Consider the following 12,887-nt stretch of genomic DNA (forward strand, 5'->3'; position numbering starts at 1 on the left):
AACAAACACAACCACAGAGTAAAATAATATTTTAGCTTCGGGTGTAAAAGATAAAAATATGCATGTGTTAATTTGTGTTCGTCTGTCGTTTAAAGTTAATACAAGCAACAAAGTCCTTGTGCTGAAGCGAAATGCTAATGCTAAGAGATGATGAATTATAACTAGCCACAATCCCAGTGGTTGTTATGAACGATATAACATCCGGATATCCTTTCACAATAACACATTTTTGTTTGTCAGGGGTGAGCTTACAATGGTAATTAATACTTTTATTTTGAAAACAAAATATTACTGCATTTTCTGTATTACTTTACACCACCCAGTGACAACAAAGTCTCTGATTGAACGACAGTCGCTGACGTAGTTTCGAGGAGAAATGTGATTGGCTCGGATGAACCGCTGACCTCTTGCTTGTTTTTTCAAGTTGCGAACATAAAACAAAAATTAAACCAATGAAAACAATATTATATGTTTCTTTTGTTCTGTATTATCTTTTTAAATTAAAACAGCGTAATGGACGGGAAATGGATAAAATGTTTCAGAAACGTTGACGTCACGTCGCCTTTTTCATCCGGGTCACTGTCTTCACGTTGAAGCAAGCATGGCAGCGAAAAATAAGCATCGCAAAAAATCAAAAGTGCCTTTTCAGCTTGAAGAAAACGACCTGGAGGCTGAAAACAGCAGCAGAGATGAGGATAAAGATAAAGACAGGCCCAAGAAAGTTGAAGAAGAGTTCAGTCTGGAGGAGGTTTTACGGCTCGGAGGAACACAGGTGAGTTAAAGCAGCACTGCATTCAGAACGTCGTTGGGTTCTCTCCTTATTTATCCTGGGTGTTTTAGAGGGATGACCCATTCACCCACTTGCTTAATTTTTTTTTAATACAGATGAGTTGTTTTCTGAGGTTGACATTTTAAATATTTCTAAAGTTGCTTTAACACATGAACTAAACTTCGTGCTCTTCAATTCGACAGTAAATGTTTTTTTAAATGGTTTTGAGTTGTAATATTTAACTGATAGTTTTGTGTCCAATATGAAAATTCATAATGATTGCATGACTAGATCTACAGCCTTTGCTTAAGATGTTGATGATCTGGTTAATCGATTAATGGTTTTGACTATAAAATGTCAAAGTTGTGGAAAAAAATGCTCTAGCACAAGTTCTAGGAGGTTACGGTTAATTTATAATATACAAAACAGAAAAAGCTGCATATTTTAATATAAGGCCAATGCACAAGTGTTCCTCACATTTTGGTGATGTTCTCTGTCTGCTCTAGAGCGGTCTAGCACTAAGAAAATAGCTTTTAATCTAATCATATGTTGTTGTTCTTCTCTTTTGCATGTAGGCTGACTACATCCTCCTCGCCAGCCTGGACGACTCCAATGAACTTGTCGATGGAGGAAAAAAAGGAGCCATAGATGATCTAGAGGAGGGTGAGCTGGAGAATTTCATCACCAAACTGGGCATCCAGGCATTCGCTGGGCAGCAGATCATTGCAGACAAGCCTGAGGGCAACAATGATGCACACATGAAGGAAAGTAAAAAGGCCAAAACCAAGAAAGCTTTGGCAGAGGAACAAGTATCTGATGCTCCGGAGAAGGTTAGCAGTGATCTGGGAATGGAGGACAGACAGAAGGCGAAGAAGGCAAAAGATGTTCAGAGAGTTGCTGGGAAAAAGGCAAAACAGAATGCAAATGTGTTTGAGTTTCAGCAGAGGCAGGTCCTGCTGATCAAACCTGGGGGGAAATGGTTTCACCTAGAATACACAGCCGAGGGCTCATCAACACCACAGGATCCCCAGCTGGTCTCCCAGTACAAGATGCTTGCCCAGCAGCTGTTTGAGGCTGAAGTGGAACTCTACAAGACCAAGAAGAATCTGCAGAAAGGAGCCAACTCCACCTGGATGAAGACGGTTGTCTCCTCAGGTGTACTGGCTGACAGGATGGCAGCCATGACTGTTCTGATCCAGGATGCCCCAGTGCACACGCTGGAGCATGTGGAGAACCTGGTGAGCATGGTGAAGAAGAAGGGCAGCCGACGGATGGGTCTGATGGCTCTGGACACACTGCGAGAGCTACTGCTCTCTGACCTGCTACCGGAGGACAGGAAGCTTCGCCCCTTTGCGCAACACCCATTCGACCTGCTAGAGGAGAAGGCCAGCGGCAACCGTGATGCACGAGACCGCCGCCTTGTCCTCTGGTACTTTGAGCACCAGCTAAAGCACCATGTGGCCGAGTTTGTGGCAGCTCTGGATGTGGTGGCTCATGACACAGTGGCGGCCACTAAAGCAAAGGCACTGGCCACTGCCCAGGAGCTGCTCTGCAACCACCCGGAGCAGGAGAGGGCGCTGCTCATTCAGGTGGTCAACAAGCTGGGAGACCCTGAGTACAAAACAGCAGCTAAAGCATCGTACCTCCTAGAGACACTGCTGCACAAACACCCCAATATGAAGGTGGTGGTGTGCTGTGAGGTGGAGCGGCTCATGTTCCGGCCCAACATCAGCACGAAGGCACAGTATTACGCTGCCTGCTTCCTCAGCCAGGTCAAGCTGAGCCACAGCGAAGCTGAGCTCGCCGCCAAACTCATCACAATCTACTTCACATTTTTCCGTGCCTGCATCAAGAAAAAGGACGTGGAGTCTAAGATGCTGAGCGTGCTACTGTCAGGTGTGAACAGGGCATATCCCTATGCCAGCACTGGAGATGAGAAGGTGAGGGAGCAGCTGGACACGCTGTTCAGAGTGGTTCACGTGGTGAAGTTCAACACGGCCGTGCAGGCACTCATGCTGCTGTTCCAGGTGATGGACTCCCAGCAGAGCATCTCCGACCGATACTACGTTGCACTATACAGGTAAGAGCAGCCTCACCTGGCAGCTTGTAGCGCTCTCATTTTTCCCCAAATCCACATTCCTGGTTAGGATTGTAGTTTTAAAATCAGTCCCTTGAATTCCAGACAATTCCACACAATGTCCAGACAGGGAAAGCCAGGGATTTTGACAAATCCAGTGGAAAAACTGTGAAATGTCTGGGAACTTTAACTTTACCCAGAACACAACAAATTATATTTCAGCTTCAGTCAGTCCTGCCAGAAATGTGTTACCTTACAAGAATCTGTGCAAAACTCTATAAAACTGTGCAGTCTTTGAAAAGATCTAAAGCATTTTGTTGTTATTCCACACTTGAACTGGTAAAAAAAATACATACCATATGTTACTGTGGTGCTGTCAGACAAGCTTAAAGTCAAAGAAAGTGAATGTTCGGGTGATTACAGACAAAGCAAAGAGAATCAAAACATCGACTTTTCTTCTTCTTCTTCTATGCAGGAAGATGTTGGACCCTGGACTATTGTCGTCTTCCAGGCAGGGCATGTTCCTCAACCTGCTGTACAAGTCTCTGAAGGCCGACATCGTGCTGCGGCGCATCAAAGCCTTTGTGAAGCGACTGCTGCAGGTCAGCGCCGAGCAGAGCGCCAGCTTTGCCTGTGGAGCGCTCTTCCTGGTGTCAGAGGTCATGAAGACCAAGCCTGGCCTCAAGATGCTGCTGCGGGGTGACGGGGTGAGATGGTCATACATATTGGCACCAATAAATCTGTGTATTTTTATTTTGTTAAGAAATGTTTTTGTTTATTTTAATATAAATTCTAAAAGTATATTATGTTAAGGCATTTACCATAAAACTACAATTGTCTGAGTCCATGTCTTCCATCAATGGTATGATATGTTGGTGTAACATATTGAAAGTACAAACAAGAGACAATACTGTGACACTGCGGTTCCACAAGAAAATATTAAATATCACAAACTTACTGTAACTTGGAGAAGCCTGGGTGAATAAGTGAAGGTCATGGCTCTTTTCCATAAGCCTCTGTGCACGTACGAAATCCATTAAAGCAGTGTTCTCAGGTCACACACACCTTACGTTTTTCATGTATTCTGGGGTTTGTTCATTTTTCTTACCAGAGCTGTCAGAAGCGGGGACAGACACTCCCAAACACACACAATTGTTTCCAAATGAGTGAATATTGGATGGTATTATTTAAAAAAAAGGGGGGCCTGTCATGTGGGCATGGCAGCCCTCCATACCTGTACTATTATAGGAGAAACACAGAGTTGTAAGTTGGTTATGAGCATGAGTCCCTGCTGTGTTCATGCAGGACGGAGAGGAGGAGAACTTCAGAGATGTTGCTGAAGAGGAGGATGATGATGACGATGATGAAGAGGAGCTCTAAAACCGGGCCGATAAGCTGGAGGATGGAGTGTGTGCCGAGCCACAGAAGGCCAAAGCTCCAGCATCATGGGTGCATCACCAGAACCTGGAAGGTCTGTGAACCACTTTGATTCCCATCAGCTCTGATGTTTATGGTCAGCGTTTGTTGTTTGGTGTTACTGCTGATTGTTTAGTCAGTCGGGCTCGCCGTGCATCTCACCCGGGACAAGAGCTTCTCTTTTTTTTCTTTTCTCTCAGAGGTTTTAATTGTAATATTCCGCTTCCGTTTACTTCCAGGAAGGAAGAGCACGCAGTGCTACGACCCTCTGCACAGAAACCCGCTGTTCTGCGGCGCTGATCACACAACTTTGTGGGAACTACAGAGGGTGAGAAACACACAACAATAAGAACAAAGGACCCTTTGCTTAATTGGGATCAGGTCCAGCCTGATGTGTTGAGGCACTGAATATTGGTAGTTTTAGTCAGCAGTTAAAAAAAATCTAAAACCGGGTTCATTTAGTTCGGAAACATTGAATAAACCAGAGACAGTTTTAGAAATCATCTGAAGGGTTTTGATTCTGTGTATTGTTTCCTGTTTTTGTGTCTGCAGCTCACTCTGCACTTCCACCCCTCAGTGTCACTGTTTGCAAAAACAGTCCTTCAGGTAGAACTTGGAAATACATCTTTATACTTACAGGAGCTCATTTATCTTCATGTTTAGTAGCTTTCTGGGGTAAACATTTGGAGTGTTTGTTGTTTCCACAGGGAGGGTTCATCCAGTACTCTGGAGACCCTCTGCAGGACTTCACCCTCATCCGCTTCTTGGATCGATTTGTCTTCAGAAACCCCAAACAGCTGAAGGGAAAACGTAATAAACACAGATGTTATTTTATTGCTGTCTGGTAGTTTTATTCAGAATGTCTTTATGCTGTGTGTGTGGTGGAAAACGGATTCAAACAAAAACCTAAGGATTCACATGTGACAGTTTTACAGTGTTTGTTAATGTTCAGCACTGTCAGTTTGAAAAGTTTTAATTTCTGCCATGTTTATTTCTCAGAGAACACAGATGCAGCTGTGCTGAAGCCCAGGCAGAGGTTACCTGCCAGCTCCTTACCAGGTGGGTTCAAATGATATGCAGCCTTTGTCCTTAGGAAATCGACCGTTGTTGTCTGATGGACGTATTTTACCACTAATGCAAAACATTCAACGTACACGTCTTGTTTATTTTGTTTTCCATTCCATTTCCATTGTTTTCCATATTTTTGCATCAGTGAAATGAACAACTTCTGTCTTGTCAGTGAACTGTGAGGAGTTTCTGTCCAAAGACGAGAGTCAGATCCCGGTGGATGAAGTCTTCTTCTATCGGTGAGTCAGAAAGAAACCAGTGCTAAAATCTTGCTTTTATATCTCAAACTAAAATTGAATGTTCTGCCTCACATTCACACATTTTCAGAAAACCTCTCCTGGACACTTACTGACACGCTCAGTTGTTGTCGTGAAAAGTAACGAATGAACAAAGAGCGGAGAGACAAGTTCAGGCCTGGGCTTCTCTCTCACATCCAGTGAAGAGGGTTTTTTTTTCTTTCCTAAATTTAACCTTTATTTTATCAGAAACCCACTCAGATCAAAAATCTCTTTTGCAAGTTTCCAGGCCAAGATGTTTCAAACAACATAAAAACAAGTAACACTCACAGATCCATCAAAACTCGTTAGTCAGTATCACAATCTGAAATTTGCCTTAAGAGGCTTTAAAGCGCTGTGACACTGACAGATCAGTGAAAATGAACGTGCCCAGGGAAACGGTGGCTTTAATCTCATTTTACACCTGAGTAGATTTTAATCAGCGTGTGATGCATTTGTTTCCTCGACTTTTGGCAGCTTCTTTAAGAAACGCCAGCAGGAGAAGCAGAGTCGTCGCCCACGAGGAGACGGCGACGACGAGAGCGTGGAGGACGTAGACGATGAAGAGTTTGAGAAAATACTTGGTGCGTCAAGATGCAGTCTAGTTTTTACACTGAGAACCAAAGGACCTAAATCGTTGAATCCCGTGTGAACTGATTCTACACAATTATACTGGTGTTTCTCTGACTTTGTTTTGGAACAGATTCCTGTGAAGGAGACTCCTACTTCACTGACCTGGCAGATGATGATGATCTGGACTTTGCAGGGTGAGTAGACCCCTCGGGTGTGTGCTTACGACCCTCTTCAGGATAAGCAGCGTAGATCATGGATGTTTCAAGTTCAGACTTTCACCCTGTAATTTTCTCCAACGTGCTGACTGGACCCTCGTCCTGTTTTCCCTCCGTTTGTCAGGAACGTGAAGGGGAAGAAAGGTAAGAAGGACGCTGAGGAGTCTGACATGGACTCAGACGTGGATGACCTGGATGATGAGGAGGTGTCTCTGGGCAGCATGGACGAGGAAGACTTTGGAGATGAGCTGGACGAGGAAGGAGGGATGTTCATTGAGCCTGACGGAGATGGAGACGACGACGATGATGAAGGTAGGGAACATCAGACAGTACCAACATCCAGATTTTCACTGTGTGTGGAGTTCAATTTACACACAAATGTGAATCTTAAAGTGTATTTTGTTTGTTTGTTGTGTTTTCAGTGCCTGAGCTGGAGGATGACAATGCTGCGCTTGGCGGCGAGTTCACCTCAAAATCCTCAGCAGTTTCATTCTATTACAGTCTGAATCAGTTCTGCTTATTATTCAGTACTGTCACAAAGTTGGCATTTTAACACACACAAAAAAACTTGCACCCATAATATGGAACATGTGCAAACTAGTTTTCTTTTCACACACGTGCAGGAACCAAAAATATTAGAAAACTTAAATGGGAAACAAACAGCAACTGTTAAGAAGCTATGTTTCCATATCATCATAGAAAAAGACTTGATTAAAGGTTATTCTTTTCATGTCAGTTTTCAGTTTTTTTTAATTCTTTATCACCATTATACACTGATCGGCCACTCCTCAGCTACATACATGAGGGTCAGAATATTAGGAACACCTCTGGATATAATGTAGTCCAGTACAACAGCACCTTTAACTATGACCTCAATAATAAACATTGAATTGGATTTAAACATTTATGACAATTTCACCAAAAACTAAAACATGTTGAGTGTCAAACAGATGTTGTGGTGGAAGTGTTGCACTGAAGTGCATACAACTGTACAGGTGTACCTAATAAAGTGGCCAGTGAGTGTAGATGCTATCAGTTAACTTAAATATGTTTATTTTCTCTGCTGAGTAATGATGTGACAGTTGTTTCTGTGCAGATTCAGACAATGAGGCGGAGATTTCGGACATCACCCCTCGACCCAAGAAGGGGAAGAAGAAGAAGTCCTCGGAGGAGCTCGATGTCTTTGGGTCTTTAGGTTGGTGCTGAATTTAAGTCGTTTTAGTTTTTACCTGAGTTAGAATGTGGTCATCTAAAGTGTTCCAACTTTAAATTTTAGTGCGACTGTAAATTTCTCTGTTTCTGAGTCAGGTTTTGTGACCATGTGATGTTGCAGCTGCTGCATTAGTCAAGTTGTTACTGATCACTGTTCCAGGTTCAAAGCAAGAGAAGAAAAAGAAGAAAGGAAAGAAAGACTCAGCCGTGTTTGCTTCTGCTGAGGAGGTGACGACTTTTTTGCACCACGGTTAAAATATTCTGTAAAGGAAAAAATAAAATCTGAATTTAGATTTGATGAGATCTGTTTTGCTAAACAAATATTTTCAGTATTGACTAAATTATTCAGAAAAACAATTATCACAAAGTGTCATATTGCTTTAGATGACAAAGAGCAGCAGCATTTCTGCCTTTTATTTGAAAAGTGACTCAAACTGCTGATCAGTTATCAATATTGTGGATCGACTAGTTATTTACTTAGACTGACACTTTTAAAACCCCTTCTTGATGTCAGACCTGTTCTTCAGCCAACACCGTTTACCAAGTGCATCTTTTGGAGACATGTTTCTGTGCAACACAAACTGTTGGATATGAAAAGCTTTTATTTTTGCATATTAAATGTGTTGTGTTCCAGTTTGGCTCCCTGTTGGATGAGAACGCCGGCTCCAAGTTTGACAACATCGGGCTCAACGCCATGGCCAACACTGACAGAGCAGGTAGGACACCTGCAGGCGGGGAATGTTATTACAGGCTGAGGGGGGCGTGTGATGTTGGGGTCCGTCTTCACACTGTAGGTCTGAACAGAGTGAGACAGGAATAATTAGTGAAAACCCAAACACAACAAGAAACCAAAAAAATGTGACAGAAAATAACCTTAGAAAATAAGCCATAGACCAGATTCATTGCAATTCTTATTAACAAAAGTGTTTTACAAAAGTAACTTTTCGGAAACATCTACAATCTGTCATGTTCAGCATTTAATTCTTGTGCAAGTGAAATAATTAATAACTTCAAGATGAAAGAAACAAGTTCAGCTCCTACTTTTAGCTGCTGTAGTAGGTTTAATGGTGGGGTCTACGTGGAGGTCTATGGCACAGAGCAATATGCTGAACCAGGGTCTGGACTCTCAAACAAAAACCATAAAAATCACCAGCTGCATCCTTTAAAGTCAGATGAAGGAAAGAAATGCAAACCTCTCCTGTGCAGCTGATCCAAATGATAGCCAGAGCCAGTGCGTCTCTGACACCTCCTGCTTGTCTCTGCAGGTCTGAAGCAGCTGAAGTGGGAGGCTCAGCGTGACGACTGGATCCATGGCCGTGATGCCAAGACGCTGCGCCGGAAGAAGACCATGTTCAACAGGAAGAAGAGGTTCAGCCAGACCAGGCCAGGAGGCAGGACGTTCGGGAGCAAGAAGAGGAGGAAGTAGTTGTTGGGCCCCTTCAGTCCCGTTTGGCTGACCAGGCTTCGTGGTCTCCCTCTCGAATGCCGTAGACCCCTGCCCACTCGTTGGACTTGTAGTAAACTGGGACAAAGGAGATTAGCAGAAACTGGTTGTCAGATCTAGTCAGCTGATGCTGTTTGACTCATCTCTCAGTAACAAAACCCTGAACTGGGGAGGAACCACATTTCAGCGTTTTAAAATTAAAGACTTTAGTACATGGGACAGGGTTCTGGTGTGGTTGTGTTGGTCTGCAGATGATCATATGTACATTCCCAGAGTAATAAAAACCAAATGAGTGTTGTATCTATTAACAGTTGGAGAAATAGTTTTCTGGTGCTGTTATACTTTGTTTACAGAAAACAGCAGATAAACATTTCCATACATTTAGTTTTGACCCTTCATTTATACATTAAATTTTTTAATTAAGCGAACAGCAGTTTTAACTGAATCTATTTCAACTAAAAGAATTATAAAAGTAACATCTGTACAGTAGTCCTGGCTCCCCTTCAGAATAAACCTCTGCATTTCATTGTTGCATAAGAGGATTTAAGCAGGAGCTCAGGTTAATACTTGGTGTAACATTAATGGAAATGTTTTCAAATTTAAACCTACAAGGGCTTCTATATTTTTAGTTTCAGCTTCTCAAACATGAGAACTGCACATCCTTGGGGGCTGGAGTGCTGGTCTATATGACAGCACAAAGGATCAAGAAAATATATGGAGACTAATCAATAATAAATGATGTGGATAAAGTTTTCTACTGACGATGCCTGTCTGACCCCTGAGAAAGTGAATGAAATAAAGAAGAAACTATAACAGTGTGTGGTCATCCACCTTTACATGAAACATGGAAATCTCTCAAACCTGAGACATCTGAGATATTGTAATTAATTTACTACATTTAGTCAAATCCAAACCTGGAGGACAAAGATCTGCTCACCTTCTAGAATCGATGGAAACCTCCTTTTCACGGTGCTCCTGAAATCTGGAAGGGTGTAGGGGACAAAACAAAGTGTTAGATGTGGAGTCACATGCTCCAGGTGTGTGACACCTGACATGATTCCCTCAGAGAATTCAACTGATACCTCGACTGCTGTTCATCATGAGGAAGAGGCCGTATGCCCCGAGGACGCCCATTAGTTCCAGGGCGATCACGGCCTTCATCAGCTTCTTGGCCAGAGGCTCCAGAGGTTTAGGAGGCATCTTTAGAGAGAGCAACACACACAAATACAACTTACAACTTTATTTGGACTGACATGTATTTAAAAAATGACCTGGGACACAGATACTGGTCAGTGCACTGGGCATAAGATGCAATTTTTAAAGGCTTTAACTGTTTCAGAACAAATGAATTTTGCTCAAGATGTCTGTTGATCAAATTCTCCATAACATGGGCTCCACCATGACAGAGTTCAAAACAATGGTCAGCTTTTAATTTGTATGTTTTGAATATATCACATTGTTTTTGTCTGAATTATGACAAGCTAAATTTAGAATATGATTTATATATCAGAAAGTGGAAATTTGTGACTAAACTTAAACATGGTCTGGAACTGTCCATTCTGTGAAAACTACATGAAAGTTTTCAGGTTATGGAACCGTTAAGAGGATAACAGCTTCTAACCAACTTGCTATTTCTCTTGATAATAGGGAAATTTAAATATTAAGACTATAAAAACTTACATTTGTTACAAATACAGACAACACTAGGCTGACATTACACCATGACTGCCAAAAATCTAATGCCACACAAAGAGGATTGTGTTCAAACTGTATAACTGACATGCAATATTCAAAAGAACATGAACTGAAATAAATAATTAGGAGTAGCAGGTAATTTTGATATTTGATCAATCTGTGCAAAATAATTCTCAACATTTTTAACTGCATTTTGTGTAAGAATTCAAAACGGTTTGAAGAGATTTATTTCCTTTATTTCACTTCATATTATTACTAATTCCTCTTTGGGGCCAAATAATGCTTGAACATTATTTAACTTGGATAGAGTTCCCATATGTATTCTCGCCCATTCTTTGGCACATTTGATTGTGTATAACTAACTAGCATATTAACTTTAGTTGCTTGAATTTCGCGCCTAATTTCTTAAATTTTACAGTTTGACAATAAATTAAAGTGGCTGTGCTCATCGAACTGAAACAATTACTGTAGCAGCAGTTTGCTCCTGGCTTTTGACGTAGGACGACGCGAATAAATCGTGGTCCAGAGTCCAGGGAAACAAACTGGAGCAATGTGACAAGCATGTTCAGCCCATTAACAGTAGTAGCGCTATACGGTGGAATAAATCACAATAGAAGAGTAAAGTTATTTACACACTTGAATTTGACACGGTTGTACATAATGCGGCTACAAACAGTTTTAACGTCCATGAATAAACGTGTCTAATTTGCAGCGAGTTTATCTCTATTCTTCCACAAACTTACCTCCAGCTTCGAGATGAAGTTAATAACCGAAACGTTCCTAAACAGTAACTTAAAAAAGTGAAACTTTTCGAATATAACGTACAACGTTCGGACACACCGACGACCATCTGCCCTTGTGCAACCAGAGCTAACAGCTAACAACAGACTGCTACTTCCCGACTACGGAAGCGCGGTTGGTACAAATCACTCACAAACAGTGATGGTCCTCTGACACCCGAGGCTCCGACATATATACATACACATACACATACATACATACACACACACACACACACACATAGAGAGAGAGAGAGAGAGAGAGAGAGAGAGAGAGAGAGAGAGAGAGAGAGAGATACACACACACATATATATACATACTGTATACATATGTTTTTATTAAACAACAATGCAGATCAATACATACACAATACAACAGCACAAACTGTTGCAACAGATGTGTAACAGTGCATTTAGAGCATAACAGGACAAAAGTAGGCATGTAATAACTAGGTGAAAAACAATAACAGCACCAAACAAGTGAGAACAAAGAAAAGAAAACACAAAGAGGTAAAGCTATTCTGATATAAAATTAAAACATTTGAGCAGGTCAATGGTTTTGGTTCACTTTTTGTTGGGGTGGTTTAATTGAGACAGTGTTTGGAAGTAATTGTTGAGATCTGAGTGTTTAAAAGTAAAAAAGGATGGTGATTTTTTTCAGAAATTTCATTTTTTGGATGAAGAATTTGGCCAACATTGGACAAGACAAATACAAAGTAAAAACAGAGTTCCATGTTCTTCCACCAAGAGTCTGGCATGGCCATTTATGTTTAACAGCTGTTGTTCTTGGAATGAGGGAGTTTCTTATAAAGATGTTGTTGAATCTTTTATCAAAGATAGAAGTGCCATTAACAGCAATATCTAAATTGATAGAGCTGTGTGTGTTTGAGAAGGAGCGTGCTAAACTGAAAATGCCAGACGGAAGTGCATTAATAACAGTATTATACTCGTGCTGGGAGACAGGAACCCTGTACTTAGCTATGAAATGCTCATATGACAACAGAACTCCATCACAATTAAACAGTTGTTTTACAAGTGCAATGTTATTTTAAACCAGTTTTCAAAGAACAAGGATTTGTTGTTGTAAGTGATAATGGCATTATTCCATAAGAAATATTTATGAGGAGAATAGTTGTGCTTGTACAATAGAGACTAGCACATAAGGGCTGATTTATGCAAGTTGGAGAGTTTGACTGGGAGCTTGCCCACAGCGAAGGGACACATTAATAAGAAATTAAGACCACCAACCTTTTTAAATAGGAAATTTGGGATGATATTCCACATGCTGTCTGGACTTATTAGAAATCTTTTGATCCAATTGATTTTTACAGTATCGTTCAATGAAGAAAAATCAAGAACATTGA

The 12,887-nt window shown here is 41.4% G+C and overlaps 2 protein-coding genes across 2 annotated transcripts; one reads left to right on the plus strand and one right to left on the minus strand.

Moving 5' to 3' along the window:
- Window positions 1-504: 504 nt before the first annotated feature.
- On the plus strand, window positions 505-9,042 carry cebpz (CCAAT enhancer binding protein zeta). The gene is given in 17 exon segments (XM_020586941.1): window positions 505-772; window positions 1,345-2,849; window positions 3,322-3,553; window positions 4,152-4,317; window positions 4,502-4,590; window positions 4,815-4,868; window positions 4,970-5,072; window positions 5,262-5,321; window positions 5,503-5,569; window positions 6,083-6,189; window positions 6,309-6,372; window positions 6,518-6,705; window positions 6,816-6,851; window positions 7,490-7,588; window positions 7,766-7,833; window positions 8,240-8,321; window positions 8,871-9,042. Coding segments are annotated over 17 exon segments (3,252 nt in total). The 5' UTR covers window positions 505-601; the 3' UTR covers window positions 9,032-9,042.
- On the minus strand, window positions 8,190-11,658 carry LOC109952085 (protein CEBPZOS). The gene is made up of 5 exons (XM_020586946.1): window positions 11,488-11,658; window positions 10,132-10,249; window positions 9,987-10,031; window positions 8,799-9,127; window positions 8,190-8,401 (listed from the first exon to the last, which is right to left on the minus strand). The coding sequence occupies exons 2-4, from the start codon at window positions 10,247-10,249 to the stop codon at window positions 9,045-9,047; spliced, it is 246 nt and encodes an 81-aa protein (XP_020442602.1). The 5' UTR covers window positions 11,488-11,658; the 3' UTR covers window positions 8,190-8,401; window positions 8,799-9,044.
- Between the last annotated feature and the right edge of the window lie 1,229 nt (window positions 11,659-12,887).

The sequence above is a fragment of the Monopterus albus genome, unplaced genomic scaffold (assembly GCF_001952655.1).
Source record: "Monopterus albus unplaced genomic scaffold, M_albus_1.0 scaffold431.1, whole genome shotgun sequence".
Taxonomy (NCBI): Eukaryota; Metazoa; Chordata; class Actinopteri; order Synbranchiformes; family Synbranchidae; genus Monopterus; species Monopterus albus.

Excerpts from the sequence above, each read along its gene's own strand:
- LOC109952085 (XM_020586946.1), bottom strand. The coding sequence starts at position 10,249 with ATGCCTCCTAAACCTCTGGAGCCTCTGGCCAAGAAGCTGATGAAGGCC. Across the intron at positions 10,032-10,131 it reads CATGATGAACAGCAGTCGAG|ATTTCAGGAGCACCGTGAAA; the intron begins GTATCAGTTGAA and ends ACACCCTTCCAG. Across the intron at positions 9,128-9,986 it reads GTTTCCATCGATTCTAGAAG|TTTACTACAAGTCCAACGAG; the intron begins GTGAGCAGATCT and ends CCTTTGTCCCAG.